Genomic DNA, 22,519 nt, shown 5'->3' on the forward strand with positions numbered 1-22,519 from the left:
GAAGGAATCAAGGTGATATAATCGCATATACAAAGAAAGAATGTATTCAGAGGCTCAGCTGTCAAGAAGACTTTAGCTGCTGGGCTGGGGTTGCTGATTTTTTCAGTAAACTCCTTGCTGATTGACTGGAGAATGCTGAAACTCATTGAAAGACAGCTGAATTTCCAATATTGCTCCAGACATTTACTAGCTGTGTGACTCTGGGCAAGTCACTTAACTCTAATTGTTTCCCCACTCCCCAAAAAATCATCTACTGGACTGGATTATAGCTCACTGACTGTTCTTCCAAATATATTAACAAAATGCTTTTTCTGCTCTAATGCTATCATTAGTCCCACCAAGCAACCACCCAGTGTTCTAGGTTCAGAAACTTGGGGTAATATTTGTTTCCTCCCTCTTCTTCCCCTGTCACATCTACTAAGTCCTACTGATTTTACTTCTGCAGCATCTCTTGCATCTGTTCCTGTTCTCTAGCTCTACTACCCCATCTGAATAGAGGCACTTATTTCCATTTACCATTTACAATAGCCTCCTGACTGGTCTTTCTGCTTACTTTCTCTCCCTACTCCAATCCATCTTTCATACCACTGTCACATTTTATTTCTTACGTATGGATCTAGTAATCACTTCTCTGATCAAAACCCTTCTATGAAACTCAATTGCAGAACAATTAAAATGCAGCTTCCTTATTCCATCGTTCAAATCATTCTATATTAGCAATAGCATACATATTATTAGCATATATTAGCATTAGCAATGTTTAATCTCAAGCTTTTACCCTCCAGTTATTTTATGCTCCATACAAACTGGATTATTTTATTGTCCCTCATGTATATCTTATACTTTTCCACTTCTGTGCTTTTGCTTAATATATTACCTTATTTTGGATTCCAAGGAGCAGCAACGCTACTCCATACTAATGTTTGGTTTACTGATGGCCCATAAATTACCAATAAATAGTACACACACATGAGAAAGATAACATTGCTTACCCGAAAGTCTCAGATGTCTAACTAGCTTATTAGAAATTAAGCAGCAAATGTAGTTCCTAGAACCCAGAGCTGGCCAGAACTGAAGGCAGGATCTGAATGGCCAGAGCAATTAAGGCCAGCACTATATCATGTTCAAGAAGTGAAAGGGATTTGGACTTGTTTTTTTTTTCCTTCAAATTTGTCATCCTGCGATTAGCAGCCACCAGCCCCCTTCTGAATATACCTCTTGTTGAGTAAGATAGGCAAGGATGCACATGAGTGTTGAGAGAATTTCTTTGGCATCAAGGGCTGTACTGATAGACTCACTGGTCTGTTTAATCTATTTTTACCTACAAATTCTCCTCCTCTCTTTGGAGGAGTCGTACCCTGGTCAGATACCATCATTTATGTTGTTCCTCATAAGGAGAAAATTAAAAAGAAAATTCATAGTATTTACATATGGATGATGTACTATAATTAAAGTATCAAAAAAAGTATCATAAGTGGATAAGAGATATTAAGCAGTAGACAGTTCCCCAAAGGAGAGAAGTATAACTTTTGGCAGAGGAAAATCAAAGAAAGCTTCATGATTATTTTTTTTTCTGGGCCTTGGAGGATGGGGTGTTTTTCTAGACATGTAAAAATAGTATGAATCAAGATACCAAAGAGAATGGAACTGAGCAAGTTTGGTGAATAGTGAGAAGGCCAATCTGGCTAGAGCTTAAAGTATAGAATTTTTTCTTTATGAAAAGGAGATAAATAAGATAATGGGTAGGAATACAAGTGAGCACAAGTTTGTAAATGACTATGGGTTTGGATTTTATTGAGTAGGTAATAAGGGTCATTGGAAGTTTATTTGAACAGTAAAGGGACATGATTAGCCTTGAATATTGAGAAGATTAATCTGAGGGAAGGGAGAAAAAGAAATTTACATGATAACTTTATTGTATATTTAAAAGGAATGGCAAGTTATGCATAATAGATTTGCAGCTTCATGTGTAGTCATCTTTTTTTTTTAATACCGTGTTGTGGAAATGCTTGTTTTATTCCATAAAGCAAAAATAAAATAAATTTTAAAAAAAGATTAATCTGGGATGAGTTTATAGGATGGATTGGTGTAGGGAGATAACGAAGGCAAGAAGTGTGTGTGTGTGTGTGTGTGTGTGTGTGTGTGTGTGTGTGTGTACACACATATGTATGTGTATACAGATATCACTTCTACAAAACAGGTCTGCAAGGGCAGGGCCCATGAGCCCCATTGCACAAATAAGGAAACTGATTCCCAGAGAATTTATGTGATTCCCATAAATAGAATCTAGGAAACCTAAGTATCCTAACTCCTTATTTCAATTTAGATTTTGCCTCTCCCAGATTCTCTCTCTTCTTCATTTTTTTCCCAGTTGCTGTAGAAATCAAGAAGTATTTCTAGAAAATGAGGAAGTTGGTGGGAAAAATTCATAGCTCTGCATGGTGATTGTATTTAACAATTATAGTACCTCACCCATATGTAAAGATTTATGTATTGCAGAGTACTTTTACATTTCTTTGTATTCTGCTGAGTTAAAAATAGATGATTTAAAATCAAACATTGTTTTTAACTATTATCTATTTTTCTCAACTAGTAATTTTACACGGATCCCACATCTGGCAGGCACGGAACAAAACTTGGACCTTGCAAAGCAAATCCAATCCCAGTGGAAGGAATTTGGCCTAGATTCAGTTGAACTTACTCACTATGATGTCCTCTTATCCTACCCCAATGAGACCAATCCCAACTATATCTCTATCATTGATGAAGATGGAAATGAGGTAAGGGAAATTGGTTGTTTTTGCATACCACAGAAGAAATCCTAAGTAAAGACAGATAAAGCCTACCCATATTGACCCTTGTACATGACAACTTTAGTAAGTTATCAACCTTATCTATCAACCTTAGCTTTACCTTGATCTTGCCATCACCAGGAAATGTACTACTTCTATGTTTAAGAACTCTGAAATTCCGTTATCTGATCACAGCATGTTGGCCTATTGCCTCTACCTCTGCCTTCCCATATCAGACCCTATTCTTCATCAAACCATTGTTTCCCAGGTCATCACCCCTGCAACTAACTACTTTCTCCTTTTTTCCTCATCTTGACCCCTTGGTGAGGTAGTTTAACTCTACACTGTCTTCTCTTATGTCCATGACTCTTTGATCGTATCCCGGATAGCCATTTGCCAAGCACCAGCCATAGATCACTTATATAAACTCTGCTGCCTTAGTTCCTATGCATATACTGCTGAACGAAGGTGGAAAAATTCATGCAAGTGTTCTGACAGGGCCCACTACTGAGTCGACTTTTTTTTTCCTACTGGATGCTTACTTAGTACCCATAAATCTGCCAATTTTTCTTCCATCCTCATTGATCCTTCCATCTCTGCTATCATCTCATATCCTCTAGGGATGGACAGACACACACATACACACATACACACACACACTGAAATAGATAATATATTTAAGAAATGTTTTGTATAGACTCATAGAATGTTAGAAGTAGAAGGTAAAATAAGAGAGTGGTACTAGGTGAGGAAACTGGGGTCCAGAGAGGGTAGTAACTTGAATAAAGTCACTGGAAGCCAGATTCCAGTGTTTGAAAGTGAGTGAGAGAAGAACAAGTGAAGATTTTGAATATAGATTATTTTTTTTGGCCAAGAAGAGGAGAGAGATCATATTATAGCCAGTGGGGATAGCTAGATCAAGATGGCTTTTTTTAAAGATGAGGAAGACATAAGTGTGTTTGTATGCAGCAGGGAAGTATCCAGTAGATATGAAGAAATTGAAAATTAGAGATTGAGAGAGAGAGAGAGAATAGAGATAATAGAGGAGTTCATCAGCTGGAGAAGGTGGGAAAGGATGGGATCAAGATTACTTGTTTTGACATTTGGATTGTCATGGAAGGGCCTCCTCTTCATTTGACACTGGAGTAAAGTGATAGTGGAAGCCAGTTGTCTAAGTGGTGTGAGGTAAGGAGGAGGGGAGAAGAGGGAGTTTTCGGCAAATTTTTCATTAAGCACATGATGAGGTCTTAGAGATGTTGTGGGAAAGGGCCTTGGGAGGAGATTTAAGGAGAAATAAGAAAGTTTGGAATAGTTGCCATAGAGAGTGGGATAGCTAATCAATTAGAAGGCAAACATTAGAATGTTTGCCTTGCTGCAGTGAGAGCTCAGTTAAGATTAGATAAAATATATTGATAATGGACCCATTCAACATGGTTCATGATTTTCTTCATATCTGTTTAATGTTATATAAATTTAAGGGAAAGAAATGGATGTTGGGAATAATCCAGGATTGGGGTTGTCAAGGACTGAACCCGAACTATAGGACAAGGAGTCAAAGGGACTAGAGAATATAAGGTACTGTAGAATGGGTTCACCAGAGGGTTAAGATAAGAAAGGGAGGAGACTGTAGCTAATACAAGGAAGGGTGTTGGCCATTGTACTCTTTGTGCGGGCCCAAAAAGACAGAAGGATGATGGAAACAGTGGTTATGGTGAGGATGAAAATCAGGGTTAGACTTTGTAAGGCAGAGGGAAGTGATAAAGTGATGAAATGATAAAAGATTATAATCAGATAAAGGAAGTTCAGAGTTCATACATGTGAAAGTAGAACGCTTGTCAGTGATAGCAAGATCAGGGATATGACCATATGTATGTGTAGCATACATGGCAGAAGAATAGGTCATAGAACTAGATTGAGCAGTTGGCATATTAAGGCACTTAAGGGAACATCAGTATGTATTTTGAAGTCCATTAACATGAGGGTGAGGGAAAAAATAAGCCAGGCGCTGAACTCATTGAGCAAAGAAGAAGAAAGTCTTAAGGGTTGGTGGATAATAGCCACTAGTATCTGAATTGTTCTTTATGGCAAAGTAACATCCCATTCCATTTATATATAAGAGTGTTCAGCCATTTCCTCCAATCATTGGGCAAATGATAATGATACTATGAATGTTTTTGTATATATGATTCTTTCCTGTCATTAACTTCCCAAGAATATAATCCCTGTAGTGAGATCTCTGGATCAAAGTGTGACCAATTTCATAATTTCTCTTGCATAATTCCAAATTGTTTTCTAGAATGATTTGACCAATCCCCAAATGTACTGTCTGTTATTTGGCCCCATCCATTTAAATTTCCTATCCTCTACTATCTCTGCTAATTTGAAGATTATGAGGTAATAGGTGAAAATTATTTTAATTTGCCTTTCTCTGCCTCATAGTAATTTTGAATAATTTTTACATGGGTATGTGTAGTTTGCATTTCTTTTGTTGAAAACTTGTATATATCCTTTTGGTTACTTTTTTCTTGGGGGATTACTGATCTTGTGTCAATTCCCTATAGATTTTGGATGCCAGACTTTTAACAGATATAAAATGTAACATTTATTTTAATATGTATCTATTCTCATTCTAACTTCACTGATTTTAATTATGTAAAAGTTTTTAATTTGTATGTAAATCTCTATTTTCTACTTATGCATTTTTCCTCTCATAACAGCTGGAAAAGCTATAATTTCCCATTCTTCTCTAAGTGTGTCATACTATAAAATTTTTATAATTGGATCATTTTTCCATTTGGAATTTATAATGGTGTGAAGGTAACATAGTAAAATTATTTAGGGTTTTTTTTGGTGTTTACGAATAATCTGCAAATGAAGTTCAGCATTTAGAATGAAGACCAAACAGTTATAAAATTCATTAATTTCAATGTCATTTCATTGTTAAGTCATGAAACTAATAATAGCTAACATTTGTATAGTATTTTGGGGATATATCTCATTTGCATCTTGCAACAACTCTACAATAGAGATGCTGTAATTATCCCTTTCTTACAATGGGGGAGGGAAAGGAAGAAAAGGGAATAAGCATTTATATAATACTTTCTATGTGTCAGGCTTGTGCTGTGTTTTATATAAATATTAACTCATTTGGATCCTCACAAAACCCTGTGGGTAGGTGTTATTATTATCCTCATTTTACATTTGAGGAAATTTAGGCAAACACAGATTAGCTACAGGGTCACACAGCTCATAAATGTCCAAAGTGAAATTTGAACTCAGGTCTTCCTGACTCCAGCGTCAACACTCTATTTTTTTGTACCACTTAGGTACTTCAGCTGAGAAAGCAAGTTCAATGCTTAACGTAGTAACTGAGGTGAGAATTCAGGTCTCCTTCATTCTTGTCCCAGAGCTCTATCCACTATACCAAACTGCCTCTCTGTCTGAATCTAATTTCTTCCAAATTGCTTTCCAAGTTTCCCAGATGTTCTTGACAAATAGGGATATCTTCAAGTAGCTTTTATTATGAGTTTATGGAATGTTGGGTTATTGATTTCAGTTGGTTATGATTCTTCTAATTCTGTTCCACTAATCAGCTTTTCTGTTTTTTTAACTGAGGATTACAGTTTTATAATGTAGTTTATTTTCAGAAAATTCTGTTCCTCCTTCATTCTTTTTTCTATTATTTCCCTTCAGATTCTAGAAGTTTTTCATCCTCTGAAAGAATTTTGTTATTATATTAGAGCTCAACAAAATGTTGTTGTTTGTTGTTGTTCAGTCATGGCCAACTCTACATTCATGAGATTTTCTTGGCCAAGATACTGGAGTGGTTTACTATTTCCTTCTATAGTGTATCCCCATTTTACAGATGATGAACTGGGGCAGATAGGGGTTAAGTGACTTTTCACACAGCTAGTAAGTATCTGAGGCCAGGTTTGAACTTGATGAGTATTCTGGACTCCAGGCCCAGCACTGTATCCATTGAGTCACCTAGCTCCCAACTGTGCCATGGGGAAGTGCTATTTGTCCTTCATTCTCAAAGAGGACCGACATCAGGAAGGTGATGCAATGACTTGTAGGTGAATTGGATTTAAGTGAGGCAGGGCTGTGCAAAGTCACCAGCCTCATTTTCTCCTCTGGAGCCATGTGGGTCCAGTGGTAAGATATAGATCAGGATAACTGGAGTACTGTACATTTAAGAAAGACTTCCATTTAAAAAAAATTATGCTGGCAAATATAAATGTTGATGAAAATTTAAGCTTTTCTAAATAAGTACAAAATTGTGTGTAGTTTTGACTTTACTCTAAACTAAGAAGCTGAAAGGAATTGAAAAATAATTTTTGCACTTTGCCCTGTATAGTGAAGGTGAATTTCTGCCTCAGTCCTGTTCTTCATCCCAGGGTGACTTCTCTCCTCCTCCCTTTCTGCTCATCCCTGTCCTCCTCTTCCCTCAGCCAGCTTAGTGGATTGAAAAAAGCCTTGGCTTAAGAGTCAGAACACCTAGTTTCCTGGAGTATTCTGCCACTTACTAATTGGCTAACCTTGGGCTCAGGGACTCTTTTAAGTCTCAGTTTAGGGATAATAATACCTTCCCTGTCTATTTTGCAGTGTTCTTAAAAATGAGATAATGAAAAAATTGAAGCACTTGTAAATGTAAGATATTATGGCCATTTAGGGCTCAACCAGAGCCCTACCTCCTTCATAAAGATTTCTGTGACTTGGACTACAGAGACAGTGCGGAAAATAAATTGTCATTCCTATTGTGAATAGTGCCTATTTTGGTACTTAAGAAGTTGAGTACTCCAGTAGTATCAATATAGAGTGCAATAATCAGGGAAAGTTGAGTTGTGATCCATCCTGCCTCATAATCTTAATACCATGATTGTCACAACCTTTCTGAGCCTCAGTTTTCTCTGTAAAATGGAGATAATAGCATCTAGGGTTGTTGTGAGGATCAAATGAGATTATATATTTAAAATGCTTTGCAAAGCTTAAAATACAATATAGATGCCAGCTATTATTATTAATTATTGTTGTTATCTCTTGTCTAGTACATTCTATTGATCTATTTTTCTCTCTCTTTTTTTTTGGGGGGGTGGGGGCCCTAGGCAGTGGAGTTAAGTGACTTGCATAGTGTCACACAGCTAATAAGTGTCAAGTGTTTGAGGTCAAATTTGAACTCAGGTCCTCCTGATTCCAGGGCCGGTGCTCTATCCACAGTGCCACCTAGCTGCTCCTATTTTTCTCTTTTTAAAAGAGTACCGAGTTGGTGTGATCATTACTGCTTTATAATACAGTTTGAATTTGAAATGTTATTCTACCTTCATTCCTACTTGTTTTCATTGTTTCCCTTGATAACACTGTATGTTTCAATCAAGGATTCTAAAACCGGGGGGTGATGTAAAGGGAATGTGTGTCTCAAAAAGTGCTGGCAGAAATTTTCCTTCCCCTGACATCATTACAAAATACCTCCCCCAATAGTAATAACTTTGGCAATAAGTGAAAATCAGTACTAAGTTCAAATTGAGTGAAGTGATGGTACATTCTAGTACATTTCAAGTTTGGTTCAGTTTTGCATTTTACTTAATATTATACATTGAGCCATTGTGAGCTGTGGAATAACACATTACTCTTCTTCCTAAACTCCTAAGGTAATTTAAGACACATTATTTCAAATTTTTCAAAACTTCCTGTCAACATTTCAAGAATCACTTTTATTTCAATCTTTTCACTGGAATGTTGACTCAGATGTTTAGCAAAAAAACCTACAGTCATTATCTCTTCTGTTTTTCTCAACCTTCTCTAAATTTTGATGACACGTAATTTTTTTCTAGTTGCTATTATGTGTCTGCTTGACCATATCTGAAAGCTCCTAGAGGGTAGAGATGATACTTTATACTTTTTCAGTACTCTCCCACAGTGTATAGCACAGTGCTGGACACATAGTAAATAAGTCAGTAGGGGCTTATTACACATTTTGATTCTTGACTCTTCCCAACCCTGTGGAACCACCACCAAGAGCTTGTGTTCCAGTTTTAATGGGAAGGCCATTAGACTGAACCAAACTGAGACTGTTACCCAAAGTGGGGGGGGGGAGATCGGATTTTGACCATGGGTTTTAATAACTTTGATTTCTTCTTAGATTTTCAACACATCATTATTTGAACCTCCTCCTCCAGGATATGAACATGTTCCAGATGTGGTTCCACCTTTTAATGCTTTTTCACCGCAGGGGATGCCAGAGGTAAAGAATACAAGAAATAGTAAATAATAAAGGGTCTCTGTCATAGATTCATGGAGCCTTGAACATTCATCTGCTTTATCTTCCAGTATTAAAACAATCCACAGAAATACAACTGTTTACTGTTTTTGAAAAGAATTAAATATAAAGAGAAATACCAAAATTTGATAACTGCCTTTGGCAACATAGTTCTCCAAATTTTTGTTGTTGTATCTCCTTAAAATATATATCACATAGGTGAAAAGTTGAAACCTAAAAAAGAAAGAAAGAAAGAAAGAAAGAAAGAAAAAGAAAGAAAAGAAAAGAAAAGAAAAGAAAAGAAAAGAAAGAAAGAAAGAAACGAACAAATAAAGACATGTTGGTGAATTTCTAAGAATGTTATTTAGGAAAGTTTTAGATAATAATGACAGTGCCAAAGGATGCTGGACAGAGGGGTGATATCACCCTTGTAGACACTTAGTAATGTTGCTAAGGAACTTAAAGTTGTGTCCTACAGCATACAGCATTTCTCGTGTCATTGAAGAGACAATAAGGTTAAAGTCACATTTCATCTAGTAGAATTTGATAGATCTGAGTGTGGTCATTTGAATAATACCCACAGAATACCTCAGTGAAGTAATTATAACTTCGATTATAAATACAGAAATGGGAAAGAATGGTGGAAATTTTAAAAAATGGAGTAGTGTATATCTGAGAAGCAATGTATTATGGTAGAAAGAGCATTGTACTTGAAGTTGAGAGAATAGAATTCTAATCCTAATTTTGTCACAAAGTAGTCTTGTGACATTGGACAAGTAAATTAATTTCTCTGGACTTCAATTTCTTCATTTTTTCCCCTATTGGTTTATATTAATATTCTCATGTTTTTCTGAATTTCTCATATTTGTTATTTCTTTTTGTACAATAATATTCCATTATATTCATAGACTACAATTGAAGACATTCCCTAAGTAGTTGATAGCTACTTTATTTCTATTTCTTTGCTACTACAAGAAGTGTTATTGATTAAAAAGTGTTTATGAAGTACATCATGTGTGGTATATATTGGACCTTTATGTTTTGATCTTTCTGAGTTGTTTGTACAGTGGTGGAATCACTGGGCCAAAGGATATTAGTAGTTTGGTCTCTTTTACAAATACTTTGTTTCTAGAATGATTATACCAACAACTTCTCTAATATCAGTTATTTATATTTTTTTTTACTTGTGAAAATTTCCAGGGAGTGAGGTGAATTTTCAACTTTTATTTTGCATTTTCTTGTTATTAGTGACTTGTGGTTTTTTCTGTAATCATTGATTTTTTGCAGTTCTTTTGAAATTACTTATTCAAATCCCTTGACCACAAAATTAACATTAGGTTCAATAAACCAAGAAAATCAGTAGTGAAAGATACAAAAATATATAGTACTTAGCTTATATCACAAAGACCGCTGAATTTGTGAGTTATCTTTTTTTGCCTGTACAATCCTAAAATTACTATATGTAATACTTGCATGCTTGTTTTTTTTTAAAAAAGAAGTCCCTTTTAGAGAATATCATACTGATGGAGGAAAAGTTGATGAAGGTAATTAAGGTCAACCAGCATGCATTTATTAAGAACTTACTATGTACTGGGCACTGTGCTAGAGGTTGTTTCTTGACAGAAGTAAAACTTTGTAGATAGAGGGGTTCCTGGTCTTGTTCTTTTTTTTAAATGTATGTTTGATTCTTCTCTGTAATCCTGTGGGATGTGGGAGTTAACCATTGTAGTGTTTCTGTGAGACTACTCCTTAGAAGTGCAGTATCAAAATGATTGAATTCTGGATTAGGCAGTAGGAAAGATACTCTTCATTTAACTCAGTTTTTATCTAATGACTTTTCCCATCTATACTAATATCCAGTCATTGAATTCTTTAGAATGGAAAAAAAAAAGATGGGAGCACAGGACAATAGAAGGTTGACAGGAAAAGAACAAACTCTCCTATAAACCACAATGCAAGAGTGTGTTTATTCCTAGGAGAACAACAGCTCACTGTAAATCCTACAAAAGGATCATTGTATGTAGTCAGAGAACTAAAGTACTGTGAGAGGATGCCCATTATAGTTTTTCATCATTAGTTTGTTTCAGCTGATTCTTTTTCATAGCCCCACTCTACCATTGATTCAAGCAAAGTTGTTAACATCTCAAAAGAAGGGAATGGAATTTAAAATAAATTTAATATATTAAAGAATTGGTGCCCCCCAAAGGTGATGTAAGGTGAGAATAAATAAAGTAGTTACAGATCTGAAACAAACTAGTCAGAAATAAAATAGGACATGATTATGGTATTCCATAATTTCTAGGCATATGACATTGGAAAGAAACAGTGAAGTTAAAAATAGGTTTTGTTTCAGAAAGAACCTTAGGTTCAGTAAAAATGCTGCATGGTTTTCCAAATAGAATAGATCCTGCTCTCATATTCCTGTTCAGTTCTGGGCTTAGTATATTGCCCATCTACAGTGTCTTTTCAAAGTTATATATACTGATGAGCCAACTGTTGCTCTATCTGTATCATAGTCTAAACAGAAGATATTCCTCAACAACTTGTTTATGCTTATGTGTATTGTGTGGGGTATGAAGACCCTTACCAATAAGTCAGAGACTCAGAGATTTTAGCAAAAAGAATAGTTTGTTTATTGGCTTTCTTGAGAAAGGATTCCCTCAGAGCACCCAAAAGATGGTGCCGACCAAAGAGAGTGGAAGTGTGTTCAGTTCAGCAGATTATATAGATTCTAACCGCAGTCCCCCCGCCCATCCACTGGCCCTTCTTCCCATTGGCTGGGCTTCAGAGCTCACAGTCTAAGCACGGAAACTTCTCCCCAGCACCAAGGAAAAAAGAGCGAGAAACAGGGAATGGTTGGCTTCAACAACTAGGGAGGGGGTCTGAGGAGGGATAGAATCTGGGTGAACAGGATGTGGCTCTGTTATCTGATCTACTTGTGACACTCTTTCTGAGCAAGGCAGCTTCTGAGAAATGTGTGGGGGGATCAGCTTTTATCCTTCACGGAGGGGGCTTCACTATTTCAGCATTCCATTCGTGTATAGTTAGGCTAAACTGAGTAGTTGGGGAGCTCATTTAGAGGGTTTTGCATTTCTTCCAGATGATGCAGTAAATAGCTAAATATGAAGAAGAGCAGCTGGTAGACCTTGCCATTTACATGGGATTACTGAAGTTTGAATTCTGCACTGGAAGTCCTCTGAAATAGTGCAAAACACCTTTTGGCATGCATATTGGTCTCCTTGTGTAATACCTTGTTTAATATCAATAATCAGAGGATTGTGAAAGTTACATCTTTTGTTGTTGGGTCATCAAAGAATCTTTTATGACCTTGAAATATGTTTAAGCATGAGGATTTCCACCTGTACTTCAATTAAGTCAGAAGACCAAGGCTTCCAAATTTGGCCATCAATCAATTTAAAAGGATCATCCTGGATTTAAGTCATTGGGTTAAAGCAGATGATGCCATGTAGTAAATATCTGATGATTATTTACAGAGAACCAGCCCTGGAACTTGGGGTGATGAATAAAACAGCCAGCCAGCCAGCTGGGAATCCTGCCTTCCAGTAGCAGGCCATTCAAGTGATGGTCAAACCCAATGATGTGGAACTTCTGAGAAGGAACTGCCCTTAGGGATAATAGGAGGACTAAGTTTATCTTTACATACTTTACATACATACACCATTAACTAAATAATAACTATGTGAACTTCAGAAGGTCAGAAGATCTAGAGTTACGATTTGGTAGCAGTGTCTGCCGAAGCATCAGTGGCTGACAGCAGTGTCTTCATTGGTAATTGGGAGACTTCTCAAGGATAAACTAGATGGGCTGAGGATAAAATAGCTTCAGGACTCTACAAGGGCACCACACTTGATGCTTAAGAGAGAACCTAAGCAGACCTCCATATGTCCTCTGTGAAACGGGGGCGGGGATGATTTCTAGTAACAGGCACCATGAATTTATGCTTAGGCCACATTTGCTTCCCAAACTTGAAATCATTCTTCCCAGAGATCTTCTGGGGATGAGGGAAGATTATACCCTTTTTTGAGAAGATGTTTCTATCATAAATATCCTTGCTATAGATACTTATTAAATATAATTTTTAATAAGCAGTTATCTTGGGCTAATAATCAATGGGCAGCATACTAGTGGGCCCTTATAAGAGATAGTACTATGAAAATCTACCCCCTCAGGCTTACCCCTAGAGCCATGAAGGAAACATTTAATATTGATCCTTTGGTAACCCTGTCTTCTAATGCAAATGAGAGTTGGGAAGGTAGATCTATAGGAGGAATTAGGCATACATGAGATACATCACATTGAAGGAGAGCCTTTCAAGCAAAATTTTGTCATACCAAATGAAATTCTTTTTCATAAGGCAACAAATAAGTAAGGATTTTGTTTTCCCTACACCTTTCTAAAAATTAACTATGACTGTTTTAATCTGTCTTGGTTTGGGAGTTTTGAGAGTAGCAAGTTTAACACCTCAGATGTAGGGGAACAGTGCCTGTGGAGAAGAAGCCTGTCATCTCAGCTATGCCAGACACTAACTGTTGACCATTTAACACCAATGGGCAGGTAAGCCAACAATCTAGATCATACAAATATCCTCTAGCACATAGACACTGGCTGTAGCCTATTCCCTACAGCCTTTATCCATAGGGCCAACCCTTGAGGAGATGCAAACTGGCAATAGTCTCTATTCTATAGCTACCGAAGAAGAAGATAACAAAGTTCTCACTACCAAAGTCCTTGGCACCATTAAATGTTTCAAAGGATGTAGTCTTTTCAATGGAACTTACCCTCAAGAAAATGCATTACTATCTACTTTACCTCTGCTCTCTCAGAATTACTGTCTCCTTCCATATGACTGACAGCTGAAACCTCTTTGTGTGCTCAATGCTTAACACAGTGCTTTATGTATTGAAGTACATAATACTTGTTTTTTTTATTAATTTATTTGTAAATAATAGCTAACGTATGGTGCTTTAAGGTGATAAAAGGAAAATGCTTTGTTCAGGCTTTCATCCTGATTAATGAGGCAAAGCTCAGGAAAAGGGGAATTAAAAGAGTTTATTAAAAATATGTCAAGCAGTACATTGGTGGGCTGACCACTGGAGATCAGCAAGGATTTCAGGGTGGAGCCAGCTTTTATTGATAACTTTTGTAATGAGATAAAGACAATTTGGATAGGTACATATCAATAAAAGGGACTGGGCCATTGCATCTCAGCACCTTCCCGGATTCTGGCATGTGAAGGCTAGCAGGTATTACTGTGTGATGTATAGTACTAATACAAAACTCAGGCCCTAGCACTGGAGGGAGGGTAGCAGGGGATCATTATGACCATTTCCCCACAGGGGCAGGGGAGGGCAAGGCTCTGGTAAAGGAGAGGAAAGCTTAGGGTCCAGCTTTGGTAAGTGAGGTTTGAGGCTGATAAGCCAGCAACATGACCAATACAGGGAAACTCTGATCAACTGGTGGATGCTTTGTTTTCTATAAATATCATTTTTTTCATCTGGATATCCTTCTCCAGGTATAGCTATGTAAACCTTTTTGTTACATGTTAGATGAACTAATTGTGTCTCATTTTGTTCTAATTTTGAACTTGAGCTACCAAGCTGGGCTGATCAATACTTGCCTTCTACAAAAGGCAATACCACCAAAGTGTCAGGAGATGGGAGTTCTAACCCTGACTTCACAGTTAACTCCTAATGTATGTGACCTTGGTCAGGTTCCTTAACTTTTCTAGACTTCCGTTATCTAATTAGTCAAATGGGTTGAGAGTTTCTTCCTTGTCTACCTCTTCTGTTAGTAATAACAATGAAGTAGGACAATGAATATGAAAGACCTTTGAAAAGGCCTGCTTTAAAGTGGTAAAGCCTTATATGTCATTGCTCTGGAGAAGCTTCAGAAAGTACATTCTAGTTTTAAATCATCTTTTTTTCCCACCAGGGTGAACTAGTGTATGTGAATTATGCAAGAACCCAAGATTTCTTTAAATTGGAGCGAGATTTAGGAATCAATTGTTCTGGAAAAATTGCCATTGCTAGATATGGGAAAATTTTCAGAGGAAATAAGGTAAGCTCACCTTCCTTTCCTCCTCCCAACCCTCCTCCCATTTTTCTACACTCCATTCATTTTATTGAAATTATAATACCTCCTTTTCCTGGCACCATTTTACATTATTGTTCTGTAGCAGGTCCCTCCTAGGATCAAAGATAGAGCTTCTAGATTATTACCTAAGAATGATAGAGTATTTGGGACTAGGCTATTGTAGAAAGTGAAGATGGACGTGACATATGCCATATTCCACAAATATTTCTGTAATTTCAAGAGTGTGCATTGCTGGTTTGCATTAAGGGTCATCATTTATTACCTTCTTGTAAACATTTTACTATTCTGAAACATGTAAACTGAATTAATATTTGATGTTAGAGAAGCAGCATGATATAATGGGGGGGGTGGAAATAAAACCACTGAACTGGGAATCTGAAGACAGGTGTGGTCCTGGCTCTAATAGTGATTGGCTAATGACCTTGAACAGATCACCTAACCTCTGAGCTTCAGTTTTCATATCTACAAAATGAAGAAAATGTTACCTACCCTGTCTTCATCATAGGGGCATTATAAGGATAAAATGAATTAATATGTGTGTGTGTGTGTGTGTGTGTGTGTGTGTGTGTGTGTGTGTGTGTATGAAAATGCTTTGTAAAGTATAAAGTACTACTCAAATGTAAAATACTAGTATATTGCTACATTGTTATTATAAGATGTAATTTAAAATTCAGTAACATTTTGTAAATGAAAGAGGATATAGACAAAATAGATAGCTATTTAGCAGCCTTTTGAGTCCTGTTCTGTCACCTTACTTTGATTCACTCATAGAATTTTAGAGGAATCAGATTTCAAAGTTGCTCACCTAGTACAATTAGAAAACCCCAGGGAAAAGTTGGGAAGTTAGAATGTGGGGTAACTAGATCTTGGGGTCTTTTATGGAAGTAGATGTGGAATGTTACTCGCTGGAGACCTAGCACAGTGAAGATTTGCCTGACCTGTGTGTATGTGTGTATTTGAGCACAATTCAATTCCTTTTTAAATTTTTTTTTGGCTAGGCAATAGGGTTAAGTGACTTGCCCAAGGTCATGCAGCTAGGAAGTGTTATGTGTCTGAGGCCGGATTTGAACTCAGTTCCTCCTGAATCCAGAGCTGGTGCTCTATCCACTGTGCCACCTAACTGCCCTCCACAATTCCATTCTTGATGCCTCTTTTAAAATGTACTTTTTTGGTAGACAAAGTAGATAGATCAATATATTCTTTTTTAAAAAAAAATAATTTATTTTGATTTATCAACCATCACTTCCATAAGCTTTTGAGTTTTAAATTTTTCTCACCTTCCCTCCCCTTCTCCCTCCCCAAGACAGTGGGCAGTCTGATATAGGCTCTACATATACATTCCTATTAAACATATTTTCACATTAGTGATATTGTAAGTAAAAATTAGAACCAATAGGAGGAACCACCAGAAAGAGGAAACAAAATGCAACAGAAGAAAAAAAATTGTAAATAGAATGCTTTGATCTGCATTCAAACTCCATGGTTCTTTCTTTGGATGTGGATAGCATTTTCCACCATGAGGCCTTTGGAGATGTCTTAGATCCTTGTAGTGCTGAGAAGGGTTAAGTCTATCAATATTAGTCATCACATAACATGGCTGTTATTGTGTACAATGTTCCCCTGGTTCTGCTTACTTCACTCAGCATCTGACCATACAAGTCTTTCCAGGTTTTTCTGAAGTCAGCCTGTTCATCATTTCTTATAGCACAGTAGTATTCCATTACATTCATAGATCAATAAATTCTCATTGGAGTAAGGGCCGAAATAAATTTGATTATGATATTGACTAGGCTTCCATGTAAAATACTGATAAGTCATAGCTCTGGAATCTGCACAAGCAAATTGGCATATGTATATGTGTGTGTATATTTTTTTTTAAAAGGTTAACTCATTTTACAGGTTAAAAATGCTCAACGGGCAGGAGCCAAAGGAATTATTCTCTATTCTGATCCTGCTGATTATTCATCCCCTGGGGTAGAACCTTATCCAAAGGGTTGGAACCTTCCAGGAGGTGGTGCCCAGCGTGGAAATGTGCTAAACCTCAATGGTGCAGGTGACCCTCTCACTCCAGGTTATCCAGCTAATGGTGAGTCATGAGTTCTCAGTCAACACTGGAGACAGAAGGGAAAAAACAAAAACAAGTGCTTTGCCAAGTAAAGGAGTAGATTATGGTTGTCTTTGGGCAGGCAAGCACAGGGAACTGTAATGTACACTCATCTGCAGTATGGTTTTTCTTTTCCTGAAAAGTGGAACAGAGACCTCAGAATGTTGAAGTATGTGATCAGTTTATAATCAACTTCTTTACTATTTTAAGTCCTGTGATGCCAGATTTAATATCAAGAATTCAGAGAATGCTCACTGGACATAAATTAATACCGATTTAGAAAAACTTATCCTAAACTCCATTCCTTATAACAAGGCCATTCTTAAAACATGAAATACTTATAGACAGGTATCTTTTGCTAATGGTATCACATAATTTGCTTTTAATGGCTTTTTAAAACTGAACTAAGAGAATGATATTTAGTTGAATTGGACAAGATGCCTGCTGAGGTACTTTCCAGCTCTCGAATTCTGTGCTTCTGTGAAGAGCCAAAATGGTAGTATAGTTTTATTTTAAATAAATTCAACGAATATTTACAAGGTTCCTTTTATGTCCATTGTGGTATGGTGAATAAAAGGCCGGCTTGGGAGTCAGGAGATAAGAGCATAGCTCTTGCCCCTGATGTATGCTCACTTTATGGCCATTAAATTCTCAGTGCCTCACGTCTCTGTCTGGGACTAAATAACATAGGATTTCCCTTAAATCTGGTGCCTTCCCTCTATTATCTTCAGGGTATCTTGTATATAACTTGTTTGTATATTGTTGTTTGCATATTGTCTCTCTCATTAGATTATGAGCTCCTTGAGATCAGGAACTATCTTTTACCATTCTTTGTATCCTTGATACTTAGCACAGTGTCTTGCACTTAGCTGGCACCTAATAAATGTTTATTGCCTGAGTTGACAATCTGTATTATTATAGGGAATTTTTATACTGGTAGTTCCTCCCTGTACGAATTAAAGGATCAATCCCCATTTTACCTCAAAAGTGTGTGTGTGTGTGTGTGTGTGTGTGTGTGTGTGTGTGTGTGTGTGTGTGTAAATATATGAATTCACATTCAAGACATTGTGCTAAGTCCTGGACACACAAAGACAAGAATGAAACAGTTCAAGCCTTCAAGATTAGGGCAGAACACTTCAACTGAGTGGGAGGAAGAGGTGTATGAAGTACAGAGATAAGTATAATACCACATAGAGAGTGAATGGGGATGCAAAGGAGAGATCAAACAAAGTGTCCTAGTTATTTTTGAGAAGGGAGAAAAACCTTTTAGTGGAGGTGGAGGAAGGAGAGCAAACAGCTGTTGGCACCTAAGATGAGCATCAATCAGTAAGTATTTATTCAGTTCTGTCTATGTGCCAGAAACTAAGCCAGGTCCTGGGATACATATACTTACATCAAGCTTATGTTCTGGAGAAGAAGACAAGTATATATAAAAATTTGAACAAATACAAATATATTCCAGGTAGTTAAATGCAGTGTAGCTTGGGAGGGAGGATTCTAGTAGTTGAGGGAATCAGGCAAGGCTTCCTGCAGAAGATGACATCTGAGAATCTCCTAAAGGAAGAGAGGGAATTTGTGAGTAAAGAAGGAGTGGATTCCTTGCATGCGGGTCAGGTAGTACTAAGTTTGGAAGAGGAGATGGTAGAGGATCGTCCTGTGTGAGGAATAAAGAGTGGCATTTTGGACAGATTGTAAAAATCAAGGATTTGGAAAGTGTAAAGAAGGAAGTATATTCTAGGCCTGTGTTTCTATAAAGAGGTGGGAACTAGTCTCTCAAGTTCAGAAAAAGGCTTATAGAACAATTTGGTTGGAACATAGAGTACATAAATGGATATGAAAGTCGACTGGTGCCAGTTGTGGAGTGCTTTAAATGCCAGGCCAAGAAGTTTTTGTTTTATCCATAGTCCTGAGAGACCTAGGCTCTCTTCATATCTTGAACTTACAAGGCAGCTACCAAGGCTAGAATTATTCAGCTCATGATCACTCATCTATGCTCAAGGAAAGAGATACAAAGTCCTCACCCCACAGAGAGGGAGGGAAGGAGAGGGAGAAGAAGAAGAAGAAGAGAGAGAGAGAATTTTTACTCCCTATTGTCAGAATGATAAAATTTTTAATAGTATAGTTCAGGTCAGAGACATGGTGTAAATTCAGTTTTTAAAAATGTTGTATCACTTTAATAAGCTTAGCTCTTTTCAGAAATACAGTGCTATCCACATTCAAAGAAAGAACTAAGAAGTCGGAATGCAAATTAAAGCATACTGTTTTCACCTTTTTTTTTCTTTCTTGTGGTTTTCCCCTTTTGTTCGGATTCTTCTTTCACAGCACAACTAATGTGGAAATATGGTTAACGTGATTATGCATGTATAATCTATATCAGATTGCTTACTATCTTAGGGAGGGGGAAGTGAGGGAGGGAGAAACATTCGGAACACAAAATCTTATAAAAAGGAATGTTGAAAACTATCTTTTACATGTAATTGGAAAAAATAAAATACTATTAAGTGTGTGTGGGGGGGATGTTGTATCAGTGTTAGGCCCCAGTACCCAGCACAGTGACACAGAATAGACTCTTAATAAATGTTCATTGACTGCCTGTCTCACTTTTGTATTTTTATTTCCAATGCCCAGCACTTAGGCACCTGATAAATGCTCATTTATTGTTGAGGGTAACCAGAATTCTGAAGGGAGTTCAATCCATGCCATTGAGGATCCATTAAAGGAACTGAGAGCATTTACCTTGTAGAAAAGACATCCAGGGAACATGATAGCTATCTTTCTGTAGACACGAGATTAGGCTTATTCTGGTTGGCCACAGAGGACAAAAATAAGAACAATGGGTAGAAATTGCAAAAATGCAAGTTAATGCCACCATGTAAAGAAAGTCTTCCTGATCATTAGAGCCATCCCAAAGTGGAATGGGCTCTCCCAGTAGATATGGAGTTTCTCCTCCTTTTAGATCTTCGAAAAAAGGCTGAATGAACATGTCAGGTATACAGGAGAGTGATCACAAGTATAGGGTGAAGTAAATGACGCAAAGGTCATTTCTGACGCTCAGATTCTGTGATACCTCAGAAGCAGAGAAAAGCAAATACTATCATTTTCTGCATTGCTGACTATGTGCTTCATTTTGTCCAGGACCAAGTACTGTTCTCACTACAAATTCTTATTTCCTTGTTACATTATTTTCCCTTTGCTGAGATTTTTTTTTTCTGCAAGTACCAGATAGCCTGGGAGGATTTTTCTAGTTTTTCTGCCAAAGAATGAACCAACTATAGCCAAACCATCTTTTCTGTACGTACATTTAACTTCAAATCATGGTTATGTGCTTTTTTTGTGTTTGAAATATACTGATTTTGATTTTTCTAAAATCAACCCAAAATTATCTCTCCAAGGGGAAAAGAAAACATTGACCATAAAAAAGAGTTTTCTTACTTAGTGAGTTTTCTTACTTAGAATATGGAGCTCTTTTGGGGAAAAAAAAGCAAGCAATTTCTCTTTCATTCAAAGTTATGGCTGTATATAACAGAATCATTTGAAGAGACTTGATTATCTTGATCATAACAGGTGAATTATCTTTTTTCCCCCAGAATACGCCTATAGATATGATATAACTGAGGCTATTGGTCTTCCAAAGATTCCTGTTCATCCAATTGGATATGATGATGCCCAGATCTTATTAGAGTAAGTACATTTGAAATGAAATAAAATGTAAAAGCGAAAGGTTAATTGGACACCTTGGCACTAACAAAAGAAAAAGGCAACATGGTGCAGTAGAATAAACATGAAGTCAGCAAATCTAGGTTCACAAAGAGCTTATATTCCAAAAAAGAAAGAACACCTACCTATTAGGGGGTTCATCTACACAGCTAATGGTCTGAATGACAAATATACAGTTCATCTGGAAGGTAGAGGAAATAAACACATCTCCTTTAGAGTAGTTTCAGCAGATAAAACTGTATTCATTTCTGACACAACCATTTGGGAGCACCAAAGACTTTAGTAATTAGTATTGGTTCTCCGCACTGGTTGCTTCCCTGAAAATGGCAGCAGAAACTGGGCTGAAGGCAAAAATGGTGAATTGAGGGGTGCTGGTATTCTCAGAGCTCTTAGATGTGGGATTCTTAACACCAAGGATAAAAATGTGCACAATAAGTTCAATAAAGTACATGAAAATATTCCTAAAAGGAAGCGGAACACTAAATTAGAAAAAAGACAAAAAACCAAAAAACAACCGCACACACACAAACGGATAAGTGGCCCCAGAGAACAGATAATGAAGCATATCCCCCCAGCCTTTTTGGCATAGGAATGAGAGACAATAAGAAAAGAATGTTGCATACATTGCTAGATACATTCATTGTATAAGTTATTTTTGTTTACCTATTTTTCTTTGTTATAGGGAAAGAGTTTAATTCTTTTGAGTAGGGTTTTATCCAGAAATGACATTGATATATAAGCAAAAGGCATTAATAAAAGTTATTGTTTTAAAAGAAACTAATGAATATTGATACAAACTTTTAATCACCCTAGCAGAAAGTCTATAGCTATATATGTGTATATGTATGTATATAAGTATGTGTATAAAATCTACTAAAACTCAGTTGGATTTATGTCCAGAATGTAAGGATGGTTTACAATTAGAAAAACAACTAACATAACTAATCACTAAATACTTATAATTATTTGTTAACTGTTACAAATTATTATTTGTTACATAATACTTAACTAGTCATAATAAATAACTAATATAACTAATCATACTAAAAGCAAAAACACTTGCAACATATTTTAACAATAAATACAGTGGAAAAAAACAAAATACAGCAGTTATTCTAAAAACAATTATAAATCATTGACACAGAAAGGTTATATGTTGATAAGATTAAAAAGTACAGATCTAATACCAGAAGTTATCATTAACTCCAGTGGGGAAATGCCAGAACTATTCCTAATAAATAAAAGAATAAAGTAGGATGTCTTCTCCATCGTTATTTGGCATAGTTACACAAATGCTAACAGTAATAATAAAACAGACCAAAAAAATGAAGGCATAAACATTGGCTAAACAAAAGGAGGAAAATATGTTTAATGTGCACATGTGAAACAGTGTTAAATCAGTCTGCAAAAAATGTGTTTGATTATTTATTATGTTTCATCCTCCCCCATACTTTGTTAGAATTAAAACAATGCTTGATGTAAATATGAATTTGTAGAGACTCTCTGTTAATAACTCTTTGGCCCTGGCTGAGAACA

General features: G+C 36.5%; 1 protein-coding gene across 1 annotated transcript in view; it reads left to right on the forward strand.

Moving 5' to 3' along the window:
- The window catches only part of NAALAD2 (N-acetylated alpha-linked acidic dipeptidase 2), an 80,660-nt gene that overhangs the window by 15,689 nt on the left and 42,452 nt on the right, over positions 1-22,519 (forward strand). The window contains exons 3-7 of the mRNA XM_020993780.2: positions 2,594-2,780; positions 8,932-9,033; positions 15,001-15,126; positions 17,062-17,248; positions 20,854-20,947. Coding sequence (XP_020849439.1) covers positions 2,594-2,780; positions 8,932-9,033; positions 15,001-15,126; positions 17,062-17,248; positions 20,854-20,947 — 696 coding nt within the window. The remainder of the gene's footprint in view (positions 1-2,593; positions 2,781-8,931; positions 9,034-15,000; positions 15,127-17,061; positions 17,249-20,853; positions 20,948-22,519) is intronic.

The sequence above is a fragment of the Phascolarctos cinereus genome, unplaced genomic scaffold (assembly GCF_003287225.1).
Source record: "Phascolarctos cinereus isolate Bilbo 61053 unplaced genomic scaffold, phaCin_HiC Scaffold_726;HRSCAF=1367, whole genome shotgun sequence".
Taxonomy (NCBI): domain Eukaryota; kingdom Metazoa; phylum Chordata; class Mammalia; order Diprotodontia; family Phascolarctidae; genus Phascolarctos; species Phascolarctos cinereus.